Genomic DNA, 26,256 nt, shown 5'->3' with positions numbered 1-26,256 from the left:
CAAAGAGGGTAAAACTATGAAGGGATTTCTGCCAGAACCTAGCTGATGCTTGCTTCTGTGCTCTCACTTTGTATGGTTGGGGCCATACCTATGTGGAGGGCACCTTTGCAAGTTCAGAATGCCCACAGGCCATACTACCAGGACACCTCACATAAATCCATGCAGCATTTCAGTAAAATCCTTGTAGCATTTCAGTAAAACTCTTCCTTGGATTGAAACAGCACATAATGTCATGAATACACTTTTAGCTTTTTCCAGCACAACTATGTAGAACAGGGATTGAACCTTTTTATACTGTTAATTGTGTGCAGCTTAGTCATAAGGGACACAGAGTTTTGCTAGGGCATTTGATGCCATCTTTCTGCTTTATGCTGAACATAAATGCTGTCCCAATCACAGCAACCACAGTTAAAACCCTTTTCTAGTAGCAGCAAGATGATTCTGTTGTTTTTCAGGCACCCTTTCCAATGAGCCTGATGGTGACAATATTATGAAACTCCATGTACATCACTGTGTGAACTAACCTGTTTAATGATGCATTAAACATTAATTTTGCATTAACCTGATAATGCAAATTTTACATCATGATGATGTTTCTGAAAAAAAAAATAAATAGCACCTGTCTTTATTTCAGTAAAACGTCTGTTGCACTTAGCAACATCAGACAAAATTGCTCAAAAGTGTCCCAAAACACCTGTCCTTATAAACCTGGTTTGTCCAAAATTGTTATTTCTGAGGAGAGAGCAAGTGAGCATGGTTTCATCTCCTAACTTCATTTGAATCTGCTTTGGTCACTTTAAGGTTACAGTAGATTGCCAGATTTCTGAGCAGCAAAATATGGCAATAGATGTGTGTATCCCCTTGTTGTCCACTATTCTATTTTTGACCTAAACATTTGAAGAATTTTGTGATTCCAGTTGCTTTACAAGTAGCAAGGGGAAACAAAGGAATAGGGTAAGTAGTGGAACTGGGAGTAGATTTTGGCTTTTGTGCCTGATGTCAGTCAGTAGTAATTCACATTCATTCCTCCCTGTGATGTGCTTTTCCACAGCCCTGCTGTGACACCAGATTCTTTGGGGTTTGTGAGTGGAGCTCAGTAAGCACAGAGCGATGAGCAAGTAGTGGTCATGAAGCAGAAACACAGTGGTGTTAGAAGATCCCTTCAGTGCATTGGTTTTCGTGCTTCTTGAGCTGCCAGTAATCTTCTGTGGTAACAGTACATGAAAAATCCACTGTATTGTATATAAAAGGGATTGCCATAAACTAGTCATTTCTCAATTTGTTTGACTTGTGGCAAATTTAGAAAGGTCAAGTCCTTGTTAAAAATGTCCTGATCAGTCACTAATGCGAAGGTGTCTTCTTTTTCACTGGGATAAGCATTGCTGCTGTCTCTCACTGAAGCTGGCTCCTGCAGTGCAGTCAAACACACAAGATCTGTCTCATACTTCTTTTTAAAGTAACGCTAGTGCTGATGAAAGGTTGTGAGATGAGGACAGGAGAAACTAGGAGATAGAGTCAGCATTTACTTGCTTTGACAGTCCAGAAGAATTGTCAAAATGTATCTTGTGAGATGAAATAAGTCTTTTGGTTCCATCCCCCTTTTTTCCCTCCAGGATTGTCTGTCTTAAGTGTGTCTGTCGTGCATAGATTAGGGTTCCTTTATGATGCTCTTATTTTTATTTGTGTGGGGTTTTTTTCTTCCTCTAGGAATCTCTCCTCACCTTTACTGGCCACTGCCCAGGTGATGTGAAATAGTGAGATGTTTTTCCCATGGTCTGGGTTCTCGATGCTTCCTGGGGAATGCTAAAGACTATCTGGAAGCATCTGTAAGGATGTAGTTTCTGCCAGTTGTGGGCCATACTGGAAAGTCTGATTTTCTTCAAGCATTTGCTGTATAGAAACCAAATATAGTCTGGGGAGCAGGGAGAGGACCTCTCTCTTCTATTTAGCCACAGGAGAGTGTGCAAGCTGTGAGGTCACAGAAAATGCTGGGGTATTTATGTAGTGACTCTAATTTTCTTCCAAAGGAGGCAAAGAGCTGAGCCCAGCACTGGGGGCAGCTCCAGATGGAGCCTCCAGCTGAAGCTTCCTGGGGAGAAGCATGTTTTCTTTTGGGAATCTAATTCAATATAACTACTATCCTATCAAAAGCAATATGCATTATTGCTACAACATGATGTGCAGGTGCTACAATGAGCATGGCTACTGACAAAGTAAAAAAAGAAGGAAGACCTGCCCCAGACCCAGATGTCACATCTTAGATTGCTAAGTCTTCAACATGATTCTGAAAAAATAAGGAGTGTCTCAGGATTTTTTGTCTTGCTTGCACTTTGCACTTTCTATATCTTCCCACTGTCTGTGGTGTTACATAATGTATGTATGATTTTATCTCAGTGCAGGCACAGTGGTGTATCCAGCTGCACTGGTCTGCCTGCAGTAACCTTCTTGTATTTGTGTTACAAGAGTAAGTGCTGACCCATCAGCTTTCTTGAAACTGAGACCATGGCAGTGCTGTGCTTGGCCAAGGACACACAGTTTATGAGAGTTTTAATCACTGAAGTTAATTACATCAAGACCTTGTATTACATGTAGTACTTTGACAAATTTGTACTGGGTTTGAGATGACACGAATTACTTCCATGACAGTTCATAGATTATTCCAAATTAATGTATAGTCTGATTAGATCTCCATTAGTCAAAGACAGTGGTTATTTTGTTGAAAATGTTAACATTTACTTAAGTTTTTACAGAATTTTTCTACCATTGTGTGAGTTCTGCAGGAGTAATTTAATTATTAATTCAATTCAGCTTTATGTACTGCTGCCTTCATCAAAGAAGTTGGCTACTGACAGCACTTGTATTTAATGTTCTGGTAAGCCTGATTGAGATACAAGATTAAGTCCACTTATATCTCCAAGAGGAAGGCAATAAAATTTTTCTGCATTAATGAGATGACAGCTATAATTAAGCTGCTGGTCAACCTGTGCCAAGCCTACAACTCCTCACTATAGACTGTCTTAAGTCTTCAGACTGAAACAAAACTAGCATCATTAGCTCTAAAAGAAAGCTCAAAAGACTGGACCTGTTTTTTGTCTGGTGAAGGCCACCCTAGTTAGTCCTAACTTGATATTACACATAGAAAATTTTTGGGTGTCTCTTTTGTCACATGACCTTTGGTATCCATTCTGCACGTATGGGATGCATGCATGCACCAAAGGCACAAGGCAAGCTGAGCTGGCTGTTGCCCCTGCTGAAGGCACACTCAAGTGCTTATGTTGATATATAAGCTTTTTTTACTTTTATGACTAAAAATGACCAATTCAGATTTGAAAAAATACATTGTTATTGAATCTTTCTTGCAGTCTACTTTTCTAAAAAAGGTATTTTTTTAACAAGAGTACTTGAATGTTTTAGTCTCTCATAACATACTTGATTAAGATAATTTGTCATCTAAGGTGACATATAGTGCCCATTCTTTGCCCATATTCTAAGTGGACTGTTAGATCAGTTTTGATGAGCTGAAGAGGTCTCTTATGTCTTCTTTTTTAGTGAAAAGAGAATTTTTTTCCACATCTGTGAGTTTGATTCTTGCTTCCCATCTTTTCTGTTGCTGTTTCCCTAGTTGCGTTTTCAGTCCACCTGAGACATCTCTTCTTTTTTACTGAAGATCTACTTGATCACTTAAACATTAAAGTTTTTCATATTTTTTGTCTAGAGTGATGCCAGTGCATTTGGGTTACCCTTCTGCTCTTGTCCTTCCATTTATTGTGTTTTAAGGCCTCCAGTAGCAAATCAAAATGGAGACACAAATGATGCCACAACTTCTTAAGTATTCTACCCAACAGTTATAACATCTGTTGTAGTTTGGGTTAGGATTTAAAACAAATTAAGCTACATCACTCACTGCAGAATAAAAGAATAGTTCATTATTATATTTATTATATAAGCCATAGAAGATACAGGGACTTCAGCAAAAGGGAAGGTAGAGATGTTAGTAAGTTGGTAATGACCTTGGTCCATCTGCCAGGATAATTTTTCTGCCTTGGTAATTGAAATGTATTAAAATGTGATTGAAAGGTCATCAAGGATGCAAGTCAAAGACTTAAGCACAGTTTCTGATGAAAACATTTAGTATTGTTGTCGACTTTTATGAACAGCTGAAGGACTCTGCCAAATGGTAAATTTCGCTTATTTAATCAGGCTTCTTTGTTAGGACAAACTTTGACTGCAGCTGAGCTCTTCACTTGAGGCCAGTACTCACTGAAGGACAGACTAAGGTCTTTTATCCATAGTTATCTTGCAGTTCTGCAGAAAAGTGAACACTGGGACAAATCCCAATGCAAAGTAATTCTTCAAAGGGGAAAAAGGACTTATCAAGAGCAGTTTTGACCCATATGATGAATACAGTGTGAGCAGATGTGAAGAGTGTTAAAACTTGTGTTGCAAAATTTGATCCAAACAAAACTTTCAAAATTTGTCCTGGATGTACCAGTATCTGTTCAAAAGATTTTTTGAAAGGAATTAGTAAAGTGATATAGGGTGGCTGTAGAACCAGATTGTGCTTTTAAGATTTTCAAATAGGGAAAAGAACCAGTAAAACAAATTAATACTTTTCTTCTTAAATGTCCATTTCCTGTGCAAAAATCAACTGCATTCAGTGACCATGCATAAAATTTGAGAAGCTCTTGCATTTCATCCAGAATATTTACTTCAGCATGGGGCATTGATTTTTAGTAATAATTCATGTAGAATCAGTAGAAGAGCCAACTGAAAATAAAGGAGAAGGGAAGAAATTGAACCCTCTGTCCTCTCTGCTATGTATGCTAATTATTGCCAAAGAAATTTGCATTACTCTCCTTGTCAAGATCAGGAGTGATACTGCCTTCAGAAGAAAAACAGCCTGTTTTGGCAGGGTGTCATATACCCTGTCCCCCTGCCCCAACCCTGGCAAAAAAAAAAAGGCAATCTTTTGGTTCTCCAGCTAGTCAGGGTAAATGATGAACACTCTGCACTCTATCCTTCTTCAACACTGGCTTTGCCCATGCCCAGCCAACCTCTGTAGCCACCATGCTCTCTTGATTGGGCATCTTGGTATTTCAGTTTAAAAATGAGGATGTGGGGAACTGTTGTTTTGCATGTAGTGATTGTAAGCAAAGATATTTGATCACAGTCTTGGCCTGCTTGAGATGCAGCATTCATTAATTAGCCCAAATTTATCTGTAAAATGAGTAATCCGTGTAGCCACACCATTGCACATGAACTGTGATCTGAAATCAGATCAGATCCAGTTCTGTTCTATTGGATCCTCTTAGTTATTCTGGTTGTGTGGCTGATCCCATAAAGGCAGCATGCACCACACACACTGGGGACAGATTTGCAGAGATGATTGTTTAGCAGAGACTGTACATATGGAAATTTGTTCTCATTTCTTCCTTTGTGCTGTCCCATTTACAAATGGAAATGACTGCTTTGTAGCCAGTTCTCATTATATTTGTCTCCCAGGAGATGTGAAATTAGCACTAGGAGAAATCCAACAGTGGTTGGGAGTGAAGCCCAAGTCTCTACCGTGGAGGCTGCCCCCACCAGGAGGGGGGAGCAGGGAGTCAGTGAGGCTGGCAGGATCCTGCCCTCTCCAACATGTCTCAGCCAGGCACAGAAGAAGAAGAGGAAACTAGTTGAACAGTACAGAGTTCATGTATCATGGATCTCTCTGGAGAGGTGTAGGTATATACTGGTTTTGAGCAAGACGTGTATATTGGTGTTATTAACTGTCATGCTAAAGATTTGCAGCACTGCTTATATTACACTGAATAGCAGAGCCCAGGTGGGACAAGGGTGTAACAGCCGTGCATCAGATCATATTCCTTGCTAGTTTTAGTGGGCTAGAGAAGCACATGGAAAGATTATATCTCATTGCACTAAACTGCACTTTGTTAAATAAGGCAATTTAAACATAGGCCAAAACTTTCTGGCAAGGCATAGTAATTCTATAACTTTGTTACAGTTTTATGAAAGGTTGTGAGGGATTTTTTCCTTTTAGAAAAGGGAATATGCTGGTAAAGATATAACAATTTGAAAAGATGGGGTTCTATGAGATCTTTTTGTAGTTGCAGACTTGTTTCGGTATATGCTTTGCTATGCCAGTGCAGCCATCTTACCTGAAAGGAGCATTGTGAGTGATCCCCTTCAACAACTGCTCAGGAAGCTTGCTTAAAACAGGGAAGCAAGGAGAACAGCTAGGCTGTTACAAGATTTAAATCTTTCCATTCCCATTCTTTACATTGCTCTAAGCCAGGTACAAGGCATCTCTCAGCATCAGCTTGGGTTGACAGAATGGTTTTGATCTCCGTGACCACGCACCAGCGTGCGTCAGGTAACTCATCCAGATTTGTGCTGATCAGGCTTCCTCCCCAGGTGGCTGCTTACTAGCCTGAGACCACATCCCAGAAAAGTAGAGCAGGGCTTAGCAAATGAGATCCCTGTCCTTGGAAATGCTGGCATATTTTGCATGTTGATATAGCTGCCTGGGTGTTTCTAATGTGTTTTCTGACACAAGTGATAAATGGTTTACCAGCTTTTGCTTCAGATGACCTCTGTGCTTATGCAGCTCACCCAGGGAGGCCTGTATTTTCAGATACTCTCTGGGCTCTGTGTTGCCCAGTTCACACAGAAAGCAGAGAATAAGGTGTTCCCTCCCCAAACTCAGTAGATGTACTCTTGAAATCCAGAATGTGTTTTCTGAGAATGTACAAGCAAATTGTCTAATTTTGTCCTTGAAGTCAATTAAATACTGACATCATTCAAGGAATTTTACATTAGTTTTTTTCCTTTGTTTCAAGTGGCCTTGATGATGGATTAACATAGATTTGTTTTCTCCCCAAAAATTAAAATGAATTTACTTTCATCTACAAGCAATCTATAATTTAACTATTTTACTGATAATTCTTCTATTAAGTTGCTATGATTCTATGGGCTGCAGCAGGGTCAGGTCAGCTTGTGCAGGTAAGTGAAACAATTGTTCTTTCAAAAAGTGGTCAACTGAGGCAATCCTGTATGGGCCTTTTGCTCCAGATAGCTTGTGTGCAACAATTCCATTTCATGGGATATGCCACCAGTGGGATGGAGATTGTTTGTTGTCAAGGTTTTCTGTTGGCCACCTTCAGGCACCACTTTCTCTCCAGGGCTACCTCCCTAAATCTGCATAAGGCCTTTTCTTTGCCCTTTGGTGACACTGTGAAAACAAGACACAAGCAGAAGGGGAGTAACTTCATACAGCCTGAGACCAGCAGTTCAAAATGCCTTAGTCCTGCATTGATTGCTATGGCTCAGTGAACGACTGCAGGATTGCCTGGTTACCTTATCTGTGCACTTCCATCCCTCAAGATATTTGTATTTCTGTTAAGTGAGAACTTAGCTCAATGACCTCACTTGTAGTGTTAGCTGTACACTGATATAGCAATTATCAAAATGCAGTGTTCATGTAAATTAACACTCTGCTCTCAGCCCTTCTCTTACTGCACTAAGCTCTAGTAGTTAATATGATGTTTATCCATGGAGCATTTCAGCTACAAGAGCTCTGCGATAAGGAGCTGTAGTTTGTTTGTTGCTAGCGTAGCTGGTTGTAAGTACTTGTTAAATTTTTCACACTGTCTGCTTTTTTTTTAATTCTTAATGCTGTGAAGACACAAAACAGCACCATGGAATAGCTGCAGTGGTCTTGGAATATGAATGGTTTTAAGGATGACAAGGAAAAATGGCAGATTAAAAAATGGGTTGCAGGTAGGAAGGGGATTGTGAATAATTAATCTTTAAATCATTCTTCATATTTAAAAATTAATTATTTTACAGTCATTTAAGCATCTTATATTCATGACCATTTCAGGGTATCTTAGCCAGAAATCACGTTGAGGAAATAAATTATAGTGCATCACCTTTTTACCCAAATGTTTGCTTGCTGGTGATTGATGGCATGTCTGAATCCCTGGTTTAAATCCTCTTCTTTTGTGAGTATATAGCCTTGATTTCTCAAGAGCTCCCTAGTACTAAAAGGCAAGAGAAGGAGCTTCATTGTATGTGAAATGCCTGACACACAAACCTAAATCCAAGAACCCCAGTTAGACAGAAATCTTCCTGAAATTTGAAGCTCTAGTAGAGGGGAAGTTAATTCACCTTTCTGCTCAGCATGTCTTTCTATATATAACATGGGCATCTCTCTGCTCAGTGAGAGGCAGATGCTCACCTCAGGATCCTGCCAGGCAACAACAACGTTCCCAGCTCTGCCTTTGGGATGTTCATGTTCTCCTGGGGAGTTAACTCTTCATTCTCCTGTTTCATCTTAAAACTGTAACAAAAGGAGGCTCCTGGCTCTGGTGTTTCCATTCTTATATAACACTCAGCAGATAATTACAACTGAAAAGTGCCCTAAAATCTTTGCAAGTCTCATCTTTATGTACTTGTTCACACCATATTTAAGGAAGTTCTGTTGGGAATACCTGAGCAGACATTTAATGATAAACATAGTGCTGTTCTAAGCCAGATATATGACTCTAAAATGTTTTCTGCAGAGCACTTCATAGAGGTAGCTCTCTTGCCTTGCTTCAGGGTGAAGGTGGATCTTTGTTTACAATAATGCTTTTAGATTTTGTCCCTATTCTAAAAATAAATGAGCATTAAGATTTCGTATTTTGTGGGCTTTGATTTCATATTAGCTCTGTGTAGGTCTCAATTTAAGACATGGGAGGAGAGGGAAGGTTGCTTGTGATTTACAGATTCACCCCATCATAATCTGAAAACTAAAGCTGGTTGGTTGGATTTTTTTCCTTTCTCATTAACAATTTTGGCAGGAAGATTCTGACAGGCAGTTTGCATCGGTCTTCCTTACTGTTAATTCAAATTCAGCAGTAGCATGAATATGGTTCTTTTGATTTTAGTTGAATTACTCCAGAGTCAACTTGATATGCATGAGACCACAATTACTGCCTAAAATACCAGGCTTTTTTCCACTGACTAGCTCTGCTGGGAAAAGTAGTAGAGGGTGAAGATTTATTTTAAAACATGAAGCAGAAAAATTCACTCCTGTGAATTTTTTTTTTTTTGTGCTTTACACAAGGGTTAGAAGTAAAAATGCTTAAGGTAGGATAATATCACAAAAACACACCAAGAAATATACAGTGAAATTATCCTGCTCGTATCAGGTGACACATACTGGGGAAATAATCTTTTTGTCTACATTGTGCAGCATCTGGAGAGCTGGTAGTGGTCATGGTAGTTAGCATTAAATGAGGTTCTAGTTGCAAAGACAAAACAGAGAATCTCTGGATACTTGCATCCAGAGAGCATTTACTAGCAAATAGCAGAGCATGGTGGTAGTGGGGATTTTTGGTTTTGTGGGGGGTTTTTTTGTTTGTTTGTTTGGTTGGTTTTTTCTTTCATATGCATAGTTAGTGCAATGAAAATAGTTTTGGCATCACAACTGAATTGTATTGGGGGGTGCTTTATAAAAGCTAAAGGATAGGCCAATCTTTTGAGCTCTACCTATGAATTTGTTTATTTGTAGCATATCTAATTAACAGGAAAAAGCATGGTCAGCAGCCTTAGCCCTGACATAGGTTAAATTGATATCTTGTTGCTTAACAAAGTCTGTGTCAGCACAAAACTTTCTTCAGTGCCATCAAGCATAAAAGTAAAATTATTTTAGCTATGGTAAAAGCTGGTTCCATGCACAGTAAGAACACAGGAAAGCCACAACTTTTGTGACCTCTGTCTACTAAATCCAACCGATTTGTATTATGAAAACACTAATAGACTTTTTGGCTTTTTGCTTTCAGTAATGCTGATCTGAATGATTTGTGGTCATCCTGTGTTGCAGCTGATGGTCTTGGCCTGTTATCTCTCCATTTTCAGTTTTTCACAGCAGTGATAAGTACTTAGAAAGCCACAGATGTAAGCATTCTTTGGGATGGTATGATTTAAAATTCACATAAGTAGATTACTATGTTACACATTTGTTAGTGCTTTTTGCTGGAAACTGCTTTATGTCTACTGAAGAGGCATTTTTTGTGGTTACTGCCAGTGTACCTGGCTGAGGTTCAGAAAGCTTAGAATTTTGTCCTTCTCAGTCATCTTTCCAGATGCTGCATGGGACAGAGCTGAGTTATCCTTACAGCATTTCCATGGGTTTCCTTTGAAAACTACCTATTGTACAGTAATATTTTTTGTTACTATTTGGACCTTTTCCACACCCACCAGCTAAAGTGTCTTCAATGCCTGGAAATCTATAGGAATAGGTCAGGTCAGCCTTACCTAATCTCCCAAGCTGCTCCCATTGGTTGAGCTGCTCTGCTCTCAAGCTGCGCAATGGGTGGAGGGGAAATATGTGGGAGCTGTTAGCTGGGGGCTTACAATGGGACAAAGTGGCAACTTGTCACACCCTGTGACTGTGTGCTGCTCTACATGGGGTGGGAGGATGGAGAAGCCCAGCTGGGACCTAGAGAGCTGTATGTTTGCTGGCAGAATTTATTGTCTGTCCTTTGACACATGTGCAATGTGGAGGCTGAAAGTAGCAGCAAAAACACCTGCTCTGAATCACGTTAGGGCTTTGCTACAACACAGCTGAAAACAGGTAGAGTTTTCTTTTCCAGTTATCTGAAGACTAATTGGGTATCAAACTGCACCATGTTTGTAACACATGCTGTGTGACATTCCCTGCTGTAATGGTCAGACAGGTCCACCTGGAAGTGACAAAAAGACATGAAATTAAAATTTTAAAATGCAGTGTTTATCTAGCCCAACATTTGGAGATGCTTCAAACATTGGGCTAGATAATAGGTTTCTTTCAACAGATCTGTAGTTTGGAATGTGGTTTTTTTTCTGAAAATGTAGTATTTTTACTGATCCTTTAAGTAAGGATCCTTTAAGTAAGTAGTTGTAGGTAAGAGTTGTCTTGGCCTCAAATGCTGGTTTGCTTTGGCTTCTTATTATGCTTGACAGACTGGTGCCTGTTCCCCCTCCTTCCCACCATTGTGTCTCTTTAATTCTACTTTACAGAGGAGTTGCTTCAGTGTCTTTGTCACATTTGAACTTTTGTTTAAGAATAAATTTTCCTGAGTGCTAAGCCTTACAGCAACTTAGGTACTTCCAAATCAAAGTCAGAGTAGATGTATGCTTGCTCCACCAGCCAAGCTTTTCAGGGAGATTAGTTCTTCTGACTTCAATTGATTTAATAACTACTCTGCACTTGAAGACTTCTGAGGACTGTGCAGCCAAGGCACATCTAAAAATAACATTTAGGTCCAAGAGCCACTAAGGCAGTTTTGGAGAATGCAAAACATAACTACAGCCCCATTCTCTTACATCTCATGGACTGGAAGGAACAAAGGACTGTTTCCTAGTGTTTTGATGATGATGTGAAACCTTGGTATGCCCAAAACATTGCCAGTGTGATTCTTTTTCATTACTGTGGACGATGAGGAAATTTGAAAGAGCTTCCTTCTGGATCCATGATTAAATGTTGGTTCAAATTATTTGAGCTGAGGTAATAAGGATATAACTGGTCTTTTGAGAGCTGTGATCCAGACTGTTGCTTTTCAGTTGAAAGCTTAGTTTCACCCCACTCCTGTCAAAATCCAGAGCGTGATAGAAGCATGACCTTTTCTAGTAATTTGCAAAGTATGAAGAAATACTTTGGAATGAGAAATAGGAAGTTGAAAGAGTAACTCCAAAAGTTGTTCCTGTTGCAGCAAGTTTGTATCAATTCTATCTTGATCATGTAATAAAAACAAGTCTCCTGCTCATTTCCAGTGCGTAACTATGTATTCTGACAAGATCTCTAATATGCTGGTTGGGGAGAGCAAGCAAGTCAGCTACTGTTGGCACATTTTCTGTGTGCCAGAGCTTTACAGTATTTAAAAATGCAAAACATGTAACTAGCAAATTTCCAAAGTGTCCCTAAAACAGACCAATTCTAGACTCAGTCCTTTTTTTAATTTTCTGGTTCTGTCTGTATAAAGCAGCTGCCACAATATTGCTGCCAGAAGAGGTATGTTTTTATTACATCTATTGACATACTTTCACATGCAATTTCAACAGAGACAAAGCACAGCTGGGCTTTAGCTTGCTATTGAAGGTGAAACCCAATCTGCAGTAGGCTAATTTCACCGAAATAAAAACAAGACTTTTATGGTTAAAAATTCCCTTGGAGATACCTCAGCAAATTTGTTTTGTGAAACAAATAATTAAACAAAAGTATATTTTTGCTTTAGGGTGTTGTGAAGACAAGGGATTAATATTTGTAAATGTCTCCATGAAAATCAGTCAGGTTACAGGACAGTATTTCACCACAAAGCAAGGTGAGAATAATTAGAGGTTCATGAAACAAACACAGTTATTCATAGCAGAGGGATGCAATTTATTCTGAACCATTCCAGGATGAAGTGTGACACTGCCCAGCTCTTGGAGCACAGAGGAAGGGTCCCAGCACATGCCATCCCCAGAAGTGCAGGACTGAGACTGGGGCTCTGAGTTCTGCTGAGGGCGGTGTATTGAGCTAAAGCTCAGCTGGATGTGAGCACAATTAAACTGCCCCCTGACTGGAATTAGCTTGGAGCCTGGCCAAAAGCAGCCTGCAATGCACCTTGTAAATCTGCCTTCAGAAAGAGCTCTTCCTGGAGTATCGTGTTGTGCAGAGGTTACACCTTCTCTCCATCCCTCCTTCCAGGCCAAAGGGGAATCTTGTGTGCCAGTAGGTTCCTTTAGACAGAGTTTTCCCCAAAAGGGGCAGATTTTCTTTCAGAAGCAGATGTTGGAAGTCCAAGGACAGCATGCAGAAAACCATTCATGCATATGACCAAAATTTTTATGTCAACAATGGCAACAAAAAAAGCTGTTAAAAAAAACCTTCAAACATCTTCCTCTCTGTCCCCTTTCCTCAGACAACACACACTAAAACACATCAGGGCCTAGCACTGAGGATTTCGACCTGTAAGATCTAAATTTCATAAATGCTAGAGAAAGGAGGAGAACGGACAAAGGAAACAGAAGTGTCAGGAAAGGTATTATCAAGGAAAGCAAAATCATTTACTTGATTACAGACTTCAAATTATTTACAACTCTACTGGAAGGCAAGAGACCTTTTGGCTTGTGACCTTACTGCTGTTTGCTGTGATAAGTTTGAGTGAAAGGATGGTGGCTTTTGCTGAAAAGAATTTGAAATAATAATGAAACATCATTTCACCAACAAAGACTTTATATATCGGAAGAGTCTTCATAGTTAAATAGTTTGCCAGGCATTGGGCAAATCAGGCAGAGAGGTCTGTCTGTTCTTCATTGACACACATTAGCTGTTAGTGGGCTGTAGAGGGGTACATCAGGCTTTACACCCAGCTGCAGGATAGCCAAAACAACCTTAATCAGAGATTACCCCAGACTCCTTTTGCAGAACAGGTAATAGACTTGTTAAATAGATTTGTTCAGATTTTTAACAATCTTCATTGTGCCAATACATCCCTTTGTGCCTAGGAAGCACCATAGCCAACTTAAAGTATCAGGGTTCATTGGGGGAATCTGCTTGATAGACAAACTCACTCCAGAGGATTGAAACAGACCTTTGTAGTTCAACAGGAATAAATCTGGTCCAATTCACTGAAAAATGAGAAAGACAAGGACTGCCAGGGGGTCAGGCAACTCTGGAGCTTAGACAATTTTACTTTTCAAATTTTGTGGGTTGACTCTACTTATTTATGAAGCTGAATTGCTAATAAAATTAATTAGAAGCATCACAAGTTGGCCATCCCAGGAGTATTTCTACTTGAAGCAGTCATTAATTATTCTGACTAGGATTGTCTGTCTTTTCTATTTATAGGCTGGCCGTGGGTGACACTGACTGTTCTTGGATTCCTGTACTGCTATTCTCATGTTGGAATTGAATGGGAGCAGAAGTATGCTGCACATTAGGAAGGATGCAAACAATTATTCTTAAGGCAGGTTGATGGTTTTTCTACACTGGATATTCTATCTGCACAAGGGTGAGCCAAACCAAGTCTTCAGTCCATGTATTAGAACCAAAAGCTCATTTAATTGATTCTGGATTGCAAATGCAGGAATTGAACTTCAGAAACACTGATGGGCTGCAGCAGGGAATGGGGAGAAATTATGAAGCATTTTGAATTATGTTATTTTTGTAAAACAGCATCTTTGTGACTCTGTGTACATTAGAAGTGTGCATCTCAGAACAGGCATTTTAGATATGTTGAGGGTTGTTTTCATGTTTTGCTGCCCATTTTGAGATATTGAAGAAAAAAAAATTCTACCTGGGAGAATTAAAAAAGCCCAGTCTCTCACAGATGGTGTCCAGGGGCATGTAGGGCTGTGCCCTGCACTTACACTATTCCATGAAGGGCATGATGCTCATCAGTTCTTCTTGACTGCTTTCCAATATAAGCTAGAACATTTTGTATTCTCACTGACTGGAGTAGTTCTGCCTTAAACTACTTTTCCACCTACTGTAGCAACGCCTGCTTTTTCTTTTTAATATCGTCTTTTGAAATTTTGCCTTTAAAATAACACATTTTTGGTAACCTTAGAAATTGTTTTGTTTCTTTAAAAAGAGAGAGTAGGGAGGAAGGTCTTTTCTTAAGGAACACCTTTCTTTTTAAATCAAATATGCTTTTAAAGCTCCTTGGACTTTAAGTGCTCTCTGCCTTGTCTTAGAGCTAAAGCATTAAAGACTACCTTTATTTTGGGGCTAATACCACCTTCAGACTGTTCAGTGTGCCTCCTGTATTGTTCTGTTACAAAAGGAGATATCTCCAGTCTGGTTTAATGGTAAATCTGTCCAGTCTGCTTCATTCTCTGGTGTCCAAACAATCAGCTCCTGCAATATATTGCAGACACCTTGGTAGGAACTTTTTAAGACCTTTAGAAAAAACCAGAATGGTCCAATACAGTGGCACCAGATTAGCTGGAGTTCCATGTCCTTTGGCCACACAGACCTGTTAGAGCAGCATCTTTACCCAAATATTGTGTTGTCCAGATCTGGGAAGGTCATGCCTGCAGGTGTCCAGGTTGCAGGAGTGCTTTGACACATGCTGTTTTCTAAGGGGAGACTCTTCCCCTGTCTGATCCTGTGGGTGTCTCCTACACTATTCTGTTTTAAACTGATACTGAAGAGCAGCCAGAAGACCTTTAGTCTTTCTAAAGTTAGACATTCCCCCTAGGCCTGGTCAAAAGGCCACAAGTTCTGGAGTAGACTTCTTCCAAAAGTAGCTTCCTCCACTCAAAGCATGTCAAAACTTGTTCTGTGCCTCTGGCAGACATTTCAGCGTGTTGGGAATTAGTGTCCTACTGTCCATCACTCCTGCAACTTAAGCCAAGTCTGATATAATTTATCCCTTCAACAAAAATTTCAGTTCCTGAGACAGGTTTCTGTTTATTGCCTGCATTTCTGATGTCTCTGCTGCTCACAACTATAGCAGCCTTCTTGTTACCCTCAATTTATTCCTGAAGAAATAAGGGCAGAGGCTTCAGCTCTCTATCCATCCAGAGAAAAGCCCATCTCTTGCTGTTTGAAAGCCAAAGCTCCAGCCTTTTATGTTAAGAATCTCCAAGCTCCCCCGCCATGACAATGCCATGATTTCCCTGGAAGACATTTCTAGGAGACACAATGCCCTGTTGAAAATAACTTACCTTAAATGCTGCCTGGTCAAAGACATGGCTCCCCTGACTGACTGGATGATGATTGCAGGGATGCTCTCAGCCACAGAGTACATGGCTCTAAGCCTCTGAATTTTCTGAAAGGATCTGAGGTTGGCTTCCATTTTGGGGCAGCGCTGAGCTAAGGGCAAGAATTTTCTCAGGCTTTGCTCAGACTTTGTAATTAAGTGGAATTAGCATTAGAGCAAAAAGTCATGAATCTGTTCTCCTGTCATATTGATTACCATTATTACATGAACCGAGGTGCTACTGAGTGACTGGATTCCAATTTGTATGCATGCAAAACTTCCAGCTCCAATATGGAAATGACCTGGAAGGTCATCTAGAGCATGCTTATTTCTGAACTAAAATTGTTTTCTATTTTTTTTTCGGTGCTTTATATATCTTTTATAATATTGTATCTTTTTCTGTTTCTATAAATAAAGCTGAAATGCACTGTTGGCTTGAGAGCTGTGTTTTGGAAAACTATGGCCTTGTGTAAGAAAAATAAGTGCTCCATTGTTGTGGAAAAGCCTGCAGGGTGGGTGCAATGCAGACTGGTCACTTTTATCCCTGTTGTGCGCTGCATGGAACATGCCTTCCCTAATGGTGTGAGTTTAAAAAGCAAATTAGCTCTTTGTAGCTGTAGCCCTTCAGCATGTGAAGTTTCTAAGAGCAGCATGCACATAAAATGATGGTTCCCACTCACAAAGTTCCTTCTCAGTCCTGCTTATACAGCAGCTGTCAGCATGGGGCATGTTCAGTCAGACAACACACAGCTCTACACCTGAAGCACTTCAAACTTGCTGTTCAGTTACTCCTTCAGCTTGGAGACACATTCCTCAGCAAGGCCTCTGCAGGGGGGTGGGGGAGATTGCAGAGACTTGGAAGAGACTGCAGTAGCCATGCCACTTGCCAAAGGAAAAAAATAAGTGAGGGGTATGTGAGAAAAGGACTTCCAAAAACTGAGAAAAGGCTAGCTAAGGGGAGCAGGAAACAGGTGACAAGGACAGATATGGCTAAAGTTAAGACACTGGCCATTTTGCACGAAAGAGGAGCACTTCTAGCCAGGGTCAGGGAACAGCAGACACTGACTACTACTGCTATGAGACCCTAAAAGTCACAAAAGTACAATGAACAGAAAAAACTTCAAAGGTGGTGGCTCTGAAAATGAGCTGGACAGCTACACGATGGCTACTGACAACAAGAATTGACAAGTGATTTTGAAAAGCTGTGTAAGTGACTAGCAAGCATAATGTATAATGATATATGGCTGCAGTGGTTACCACAAAGCTGTAGTAAAGTCTGTTACACACACACCACACAGCCCCTGGATCTAGGCCCTCCTTAGTTAACAGAGCCATCGTCATTACTGGCTAAGATTATACTAAGTGGCTCTTTCTTTAATTCTGCATTGATTAGAAGGTGAGCAAAGCTTTGCTCACCTATCTCTTTCACATCTGAGAGCTAAAAGCAGCTTAGTTGGAATATCCAGTTTACCACAAGTCAGAAGAAAAACAGCTTAACTGTGAAAACCTGCAGCAATTTCATTATTAGTCACAGCAATAACACAGGGTCTGTCCTTTCTCTTGCACATCCACCTAATTGCCTTCGTCACCACCAGCTCTTGAGCTGGTCACGGTTTGCACTTGCTGAGGGGGGAGGCTCTCCTTCCTCTGGCGTGGCAGCAGGATTGTCCTCAAGGAGCTGTGAAGAGCAAGGAGATTGCTATGCATAGTCTGTCACAACTTCTCCTCACTGTTCTTTATAGTTTCCACGAGTAGTGCAGCTCATTATTGCTTTCCAAAATAACTCCCAGCACACAGCCACTTGTTAGTCAAGGCATATATTTTAATCCAGCAGGGATAGCTGAAATACTACTCAATGCAAAGCCTGTGTGGAGAACGCTGTGCCTGTTACATCTTGAGGAAGAGGTGAAATCTGCATTACAACAGATCATTTCTTGTATTATGGGACCTCTGAGAGCAACCCTCTCTGGTGGGTCCCCATGGATGCCCAGGGGTGTTCTGTGCACATGCACTGAATTCAACAGTCCAACCAGGAGTGGCTTGTGGAGCAGCCCGTCTATTAGTTGTGTGTTAAAGGAAGAAAAAATGAAGACAAGTTTGGTGTTTTTTAACTTTCATGTAATGTAATCACATCCAACACAGGTCCTGCCAGAGCATCTGAGAATGAGTCCCAGATGCCCGTGGCACCAGTCACCTACACCCAACCTACAGATGGACAATGTGGCTCAGACATCCCCAGCTAAGGGGACACGCACTGGCAGCTCCAAGCTTGAGAGGCTTTCACAGATGCCACCAACGCCCAGGAAGAGAGGAAAAAGAAAATTCTAATGGAAATGACACACTTTAGACACTGCACAAGAGATGGAGCTGAAGGGTGTTAAGGCTTAACTTTGAGGCAGCCTCAGCACTGCTCCCTTTAGTTCCCACAAGCTTTAGGAACATAAGTGAACTGCTCCAAGAAGAAAAAGGTGTGTGCACTCTGTACCCAGTAGAGATAATGCCAGGATTAAAACTATGTTCAAAAATCTTCTCATTCCTTATGCTGGGAATCACAAAGATCTGGGTGAGAACAAGTTAAGCTAACATCAGGATCTAACAGGCAAATTTGGACCACAAATTAGCCTGCACCACCTTTCTTAATATCCAGGGGCAGCTCAATATGTAAGTAGCCTTAGGTAGCTCCATATCAGCCCCTTTCAGGAGCAGAACAAATTAAATGGGCTACCTGTGGCCTGTGCCTTCCCAGCAATGGTCAGTCTGCAGGTAACAGAAATGCATTCTATCCACAGGGATTTAAGAAAAAGCTTTATATATGGTTGGGTAGCTGAAGTGAATCATTGCAGACAGGTGCATCAGCCAGCCACTGAAAAATTGAAGTTTACTGAAGAAGTAGCACAGAAATATAACTTCAGTTACGACCTGTGGCATTTAAATTGTATTGGCACTCCCTCTAGAGCTGATCTTTCTTGACAAAATTAATTAATTTTTATGGACCATAACATTTTCATCCCTGCACTAGCGCATTTGACTTTCCAAAATTAGGTGACAAAAATAGAAGAACTGGAAATGATACTGGAAGACCAGAAACAGCTACACTGTTCGTAAATTAATTAAAAGGCAAGTCAGGGAAAAAATTAGGTCCAGTTGATTTTTTTTTTAAGACTACTGCCAGAAGGGTTAAGGTTGCTTTAGGGGCTCAAGTATGTGGGAGGATTACCATATAGTAAGCCACAACTGAGAAATAAAAATAAGCATTTTTGAGACAGTTCTTGAAGTGATGGTATTGTTAATTTACAATTATGTGTTTCTTTTCTCTTGCGGTAATAGTTTTGTGCTGAGGTAGTAATTAATGATGAAATTATAGGCTAATAACTTGCATTTGGTCATATATTTGCTCCAGGCCACTTCAGTGACCTCTCCACTGCCTTTCCCCAGCACTTGGCATCCTGTCTCAAGACTACCCTTGGATCCAACTCTGCTGACCCACACTTCACACACCACTGCTGGTGCCATCTGTCCAACCTTCACTCAGGTTGTTCTTCTCAAAGTTCCTCAGTTTGATCAGGTCCTGCCAAACATCACTTGGTAAAAATAAGAGACCTACAAAGGGTCTGAAGATGTCCTGCTTGTCTTGAACAGTTATGCCAATAACCACTGACACTGTGAACAACTGCAAGTTGGGTATGAGGCCTGACATAGTTATAAGGCTTTAAAAACCACAATGACCATTCAAAATAAAATAACACACTGCTTTTGGAGTACTTGGGGGCTCTGAACTTGGGCGCTCTTGGTTCATGCTGGTTGAGGAAACTTCTATTTTAAGAAAAATTACATTTTCATACTAATACGGTTTCCAAGCTAAATCTTTAAAACTTTAGGGCTGCTGGCAGTAACACAAGGGCACTCTCTGACACTGGTAGAGAGAACTGAGGCAGGGTAAAGTTTCTCCTAGCTCCTTTCAGCAGGCAAATGGTGACTCAGAGGGCTACAGCCCTTTAGAACCTCCAGCCAAAGGAGCCCCTGGGCAGTCAGTCCCATTTGCCCTTGTGTGAGTGTTGTGCTTCCCTTTCCTGCTCCCTCCCTAATGTCTGTCCCCTTGGTGAGTGTAACCTACAAACCCCCCCTCTCACACTTCATTTTCCAAGGTTTTCCTTGGATGCTTACATTACACACAGACAGATTTCCTCCATAACAGATTTTCCTGGGTAAAGGAAATGCAGCAGATTCAAGCTACAAAGGCGGGTATCCAGGGCTGTACTTTGGCTGCATTATATGCTGCTTCCATTTGCTGTCATGACCTTAAACTCTTCTCCCTGGTGTACACTGAGGTCAGAGCAACCAGCCTGCAGCCTTTCAGCACACCTGGCCATAGCTGCTCTACTTGCTGCTCACAAATGAGAGGCACCCACCCCCATTTTACAGAGCTATTTACAATTTGTGTTGGCAGAATTGTAATTTCATGCAGTATTTCACGCACACTTCCTGTACACCTTCCTAAAAGATGCTTTTTCCAATTTAGCTTTCAGCTGAATGGCTTTACTTTGCATTCTTGTCTGTCCACTTCCACTAGCCAGGTTGCATGTGCACTGTTATAATTTTAAAGGAAAACAAATACTTTATTTTGACTTGGGGCTCCACATGGATTATCTTAGCTTTCCTTCCAGTACTCATGCTGAGAGTGTTCAATACATTTTCCTGTTATCGTTAGTTCTTCTAAAATACCTTCTGCTTAACTGTAAAACTCACAAAAAAAGATTGCTGGAGAGATTTGAAAGCAATCTATTTCTCCTCTCTAAGCCCTGCTTGCAGGGAGCCATTGCTTGTTGAGCTGTCTGGGTCCCATTGCTGAGCACACAGCTGCTCCCAGGCTTAATAGTGCACTCCCTGTGTTACTGCTGCTTAGCATTTCTCTCCAGTGGCAGCCCCTGATAAAGAAGAGGGGAATCTTCCTTTTATAGAACATCCACATGTGTAACAGATATTCCAGCACAGTTTCTTTCTGCCCCAAGTTTTGTAAGCTGGGAGATTGGAAATGTGGAAGGAAATTCCAGTGCAAAAGCACAACCCCCTCAGATTTGCACACAGAAACTGCAGTGATATTTACAGGTGCTCTGTGTCCCCCCCACCACAGGTAGGAATTAACAGCAAAGCTCATATTTTACCTCATCCCTTATCCATCTGAACAGAAACATCTTAAAGAAAACCTCTACAAGTGAGCAAAGCTTAAAAAGAGCCAAAACATCTTCAAGGTTTCTCAGACACTCCTGCCTTCATAAGTACTTAAAGTGGGGCTGCAGGGAGAAAGCTTCGGAATTGGTAATGATGGATGGAGCTGCCAAAGTTAAGCTTGTTTTAAACCTGCACCTGTGCCATGGGGCAACTTAAATTTGAATTTGGCTGTGCTACGTAAGGACTTGAACTTAATTAGGAAAGGGGAAGCAGGAATAGAAAAGGAAAGGGAAAAAAAAAGCAAAAAGACAAGGCTTGAGCACATGTATTTTACAGATACAGCTGTGCACAAGCATCTTGATAGCTACTTCTGACAGACTTCAGAAGTTCACTTTCCCTAATGCCTTTTTTGGATTTCTCACAGGTTTTTACTCATCCTGTCTTTCAAGAACAGGACAGGTTAGTTCTCCCAGCTGCCACATACCAACACAGAAGTTGTGGTGAATTAGAAAGAAAGAAGCATAGACTCAATCTTCTAGGTGAAAAAGACTTGTATTGGCTGAGATTCTTTATATGTGTGTTGCAATTAAACCCCTGACACCACCACCAGCAATAAATACCATAGCAACACAGCATCCTTCCCAGCATTTTCTGGTTGGATACACAGCCTTACTAACCAGCCTAATTCCTGGAGCAGAAGGCAAGCACAGAGAGCAGCTAATCAGCCAAGCACTGGGGCACAGCAGCCACTTCCCACTGGGTGAGGGGCTCAGTGCTCTCCCCAGGCTTTGGTGGTGTCTCCTGAGCACTGCCCTGCACCAGGCACACGCTGAACAGGAATAGTTCTGATGTTTCCTCAGTGCTCTGGGAGCAAATAAAACCCATTGCTATGGCACATATGTGTGAGGGGGAGAGATTTGCTGCAGATCAGTCCCACTGGCTCTCACAGCACAAAAGAGCTGTTTTACGTTGGTTGTCTTTACTCCATTGTAAAAAAGCTCCAGAGTGCTTCCAAGTTTAGCACGGATACTAAAATGCACCACAGGGCAACTAAAGAGTCTCCATTATCAAATGCAGAACGTAAAACTGTGTAGGCAGCACTCACCTCCCCACAAGCCGATGCACTGCTGACTGTCCCCTGGAGCTCCTGCTGCTGCCCCAGGACTGCACACCCCCTGGCAGGGGTCCCCAGCAGCTGCACACTAATTCATAACCAAACAGAAGAACCTGCAGCTATTACTGAGAAAAATCAGAAGCCACAGCACACTCCCTGTGCTTTAGAAACCTTCTGTCCCTGCTGTGAATGTGCTCCCAGGTGGAGGCAATGAGGAGCAGGGGCTGGTGCAGGTGGGCCTGAGGCTGCTCACAGCTGCTGGGGCTGCTGCTGCCCAGCTGAGCACAGGACTGGTGGGCAGCGTGCAGAACATGAGCCTTTGCAATCTGGCACATAAATCTGGGCAAAAAGCGCTCTAGTTCATTACCTTTGGTTTGAAATGCTGTGGGGCTGCTGAGGGGAGAGAAACTGATGGGGAACATTGTGTGGCCAGCACTACCCCTCTTGCGCTCACTGAAGCTTGGAGCACTGCCAGAGAGGCTGCGAAGAATGCAGGAGCAAAGAAAATAATAAAGAATTCAGAAAATGAGAACAACAGCCTCTAGAGACGGAAAAAAAAAAAAAAAAAAAAAAACAAAAAAACCCAAAAAAAAGTGAAAGTACATGCCTTCACTATGGTAATTTTCCCTTTTCTAGTAAGTATAAGGACACTGTATAACATCATGCAAAAGAAAGCTGGATTTTCACACTGGCCAGAGAAACAATGCGAGTGACGAGAGCTCCTGTCACACCACATACGACAGTGGATGCAGAAATGGTGTTAAAAATAGCTCCTCATTGTGCTCCTTGGCTGCTCTCTGTACAGTTCTGCCCCACCTCAGCAGTCTGAAAGCTTCTGCTTTATTGCTGTTCTTTTGGAGATGAGATTGACAATCCCATGGAGTGTCTTAGTACAGGTGACAGCCACATTCACCAGACCCTTGGTGAGAGGATGGAGAATGAAGCACAAAAATGGCTGCAAAGCACACAGGGCCCAGGCTGACATCCTGAAGACTAAAACTTTTTATGGTTTCTGGCCTGCAGGAATGACTGCTGACTGTGATCCTGTCATGTGTGTCCATCCTGATCTGAAAGGATCTCCCATTCCCATGACCTTTGGTTATCCTTTGCTGAGGTAGCCAACAAAATTATATTCATTGCTGCCTGTTGCAGCAGTGTCACTGCCAGGGGCTTCCTCTGTGGGGTTTGTCTTTGTGTAAATCCATGGTGAGGTCACTTTCTTCTGCAAGCAGATGACAGGAAAGCAGAATGTTCTTTGATCTCTGGTTTCCATTAGTTTTGTAAAAGTTCTCAGATACTGCAGCAGTGAACACAGTCTAAAACACAGACCGACTACAGGCATGTATACCTTCAGGACATGGGATGATCATTTCAGGTCACAGCCAGTCCTCTGGTGATCTCTTTTTGCTCAACAGATCCCTGGGCTAGACTGAGGCCCACACCAAAGGACGCTACCTGGGGTGTCAGGATATTTACTTTAAAGAGCACCTGAGTTCACTTTAGAGTGAATCCCTTTGCACTGATACACACTAGAAAGAAATCTGAAAAAACAACCTGAATCATTTACAACCAAAGCAATAATATCCCACTGCTCCACTGGTAACACTTGAGATACAAACCAACAGCAACAAAACTGCTAGCCAGAAGTTCCAGAGAGTAATTTAAAACCACCTTGTTGATCTTATGAGCACGTATTAAACACAGAGAAATGCACACCAAAGCAACTGTAATGTATAAAATAGTTTATTACTATAATAAATAAAATTAAACTTCTTTTTTTACAAATATTATTTGTGCTTGTTTAAAAATGTTGACTAGGGATATCATTAATGGAGGTGGCTGCATTTGCATCTGAAACATTCCCAGACAGTGCGTATACATACATACATACACACACTATCTACTGGCAGCTGCTTTGCTGACCACAAAAATAGTATCTACTCATTCTCTGTTTCTAGTCATGCTTCATTGAACAAAGTGACAAATGCAAAGAAAAAGAACTGAGAGTATTTGGTGGATTTCTGAAAGGATAAAAACAAGTGAAGTACGTTGAAAAGCGCCAAAGCAACTGCATTAACTGCATATCAATCAAGTGTCCATGCAGTGGTGGCTAAATATTGAAACGCAGACAGGTCTCCAACAGATGTACAAATATTGATTGTATGTAGGTACAATAATATAACACATTCATTGGAAAACTTGGTATTTCTTTATATAGCAGTTCATCCTGATACAAGATTATTGAACTTCTTTCATCTATAGCTAAAATGATTCTTTTTCTATGTTAGTGGTCACAGATTTAGTGGGAAGAAGAAAAAAACCCATGAGCCTTTCAGAACAGTTAGTGAAAACCCCAAACTGTTTTGTTAATATTAGGCATTTGGATCCAGTTACAGAGATGTTCTGGGATTATACATCAAATATGTTTACACAACACTCAACAATCAGCTTGAAACAAATTACAGTTGCAGGTAAATTCACATTAGCTTTGTTGATCTGTAAAAAAAAGTCTCTGAAACACTTGCAATATGACAGGTTGGCTCCCTGATACACAAAAGTGTTTCAACAACAGCTATGTCTCTTTGTTTTATGAGGGGAGAGAGCAATTGGAGTAATTAATTATCCTAATAAGAAGGCAATAAGTGGAGAAAGAAATGTGATTACCAGCAAGTGATTTCCATTAGATTTAGAATGCTAATCAAAGTGCTTCATCTTTAGGCAACACTGTAAATACTACAGAACATTAAGAAGGAAGAAGAATGGAATCACAGTTTGAATTATATCACTTATGAAAGGGTCTTAAGGCTAAATGCTGGATATATCTTATTGCAAAAAAAGCTTTATTTTTATTTAATTGTATCAATGCTTCCCACAACAATGTGGTCAAAATTATGTCAGATTGGAGGATACAGTGTCCTACTGTGCCTCACCTCAAATTTCTGGAGCTTCCCCTGCATGGGACTCTCTCTAAAAGATTTGTCTTGATGTATCACAAGTGCAGCTAAAACACAGACTTTGTTATTGCCAATACACCCACTGGAGTCTATGTGGAAGTGAAAAATTCAGTAGAAGATGCTTTTTACCACCTAACACCAGGACAAGAAAGCGGAGGTGCAACAACCATATGTTGTGCTGCCCATGAGAAGAAGGATAGGCTTAGCACCTTTGAGACAGCCCCTGGTACCAGAAAAAAATAAATCCATCTGTTCCACCATCTCTCTTGCAGGAAAAGCCATGAGAAACACTACCAGGGCAGCTTGGCTTCAGAGATACTGTGAGCAACAAACACCAGCTTATGGGCTTTATCCCCACCAACTAGGATACAGCATTTTTCCAATTTCACGTGGATTTCTCTTTCCTGACTATCGTGACCCTCACCAGATCTTCTCTTAGTCACACTATGTATCAGACTCACAGTATGAAGTTGAGGCCAGCTAGAAAAATCAAAAATCATGGCCTTAAAAGTTCAACAGTTAACAAACAAGACACTAACAGGACACTCAGTGGATGTCTACTGGGAAGATTTAAGCTCCCTTCTTGGACTGGAATCAATGAGGAATGCTTTCACTTAACAGAAATGCAATCCATAGAGTTATCTATACATACATATTATATATATATATATGTGTGTATGTACACGCATCTGCACAAGCGCAATCATACACATTGTTGTTTATATAGTAACGACAAATTATGTAGTCAATTTTTTCACAGACTGGTTAAGAGTGATTGAAAATATATCACCAGATAGTCACAGTAAGTATCTTGTTCAGTTCATTAAAGGGAAGTGCTGTAGAAACAGAACATCGCCTTCGAAGCTGTTAAACAGGGTGTTCGCTGGGGTTCAGGGCAGAACTGTGGAAGAGATTTAAAGGAAGAATGGTGTTTTCAAAAGTATATTTGTAATACCAGACAGAAGTAAATGTATCTGAACAAGGTAGGGTTGAGGGCTGGGGTTTGCTTTTTTAATCCTTTTTCATGTGCTGCATATTTGTATTCTTTGTAATCATTTAAACATGAACTTTCAGAAGTTCCCATTTGACCAAATCATAATACAGGCTCCTTCTCTCAACTACCTTCTTTAGGCTGAAATTTAATTACACCATATTGTCAAAACGGAACACATCATCTCTTTTAGAATGATGCAGGTCATTTAGCAGGTTGTTAAATGGCAGAAGCACTATGCCAGAACAGTTAAAACTGAGGCTTTGGTTTTCGTTTGGTTTTTTTTTCTTTATACTATCTACAAGCATTTGC

General features: G+C 40.8%; 2 protein-coding genes across 5 annotated transcripts in view; one reads left to right on the top strand and one right to left on the bottom strand.

The window, feature by feature from the left end:
* HHAT (hedgehog acyltransferase) overlaps nt 1-16,155 on the top strand; it is a 139,201-nt gene extending 123,046 nt beyond the window's left edge. For all 4 annotated transcript variants that reach the window (XM_053939415.1, XM_053939413.1, XM_053939412.1 and 1 more), the window contains one exon: nt 13,859-16,155. In XM_053939415.1, coding sequence (XP_053795390.1) covers nt 13,859-13,950 — 92 coding nt within the window. In that variant the 3' untranslated portion in view covers nt 13,951-16,155. The remainder of the gene's footprint in view (nt 1-13,858) is intronic.
* A 7,571-nt stretch (nt 16,156-23,726) lies between these two features.
* KCNH1 (potassium voltage-gated channel subfamily H member 1) overlaps nt 23,727-26,256 on the bottom strand; it is a 176,647-nt gene continuing 174,117 nt past the window's right edge. The window contains exon 12 of the mRNA XM_053939409.1: nt 23,727-25,854. The gene's annotated coding sequence lies outside the window, so the exon portion shown is untranslated. The remainder of the gene's footprint in view (nt 25,855-26,256) is intronic.

This window comes from Vidua chalybeata, chromosome 3 (genome assembly GCF_026979565.1).
Source record: "Vidua chalybeata isolate OUT-0048 chromosome 3, bVidCha1 merged haplotype, whole genome shotgun sequence".
Taxonomy (NCBI): Eukaryota; Metazoa; Chordata; class Aves; order Passeriformes; family Viduidae; genus Vidua; species Vidua chalybeata.
Note: the sequence above shows the minus strand (reverse complement) of the source record. Positions and strands in the feature narration are given on the sequence as shown.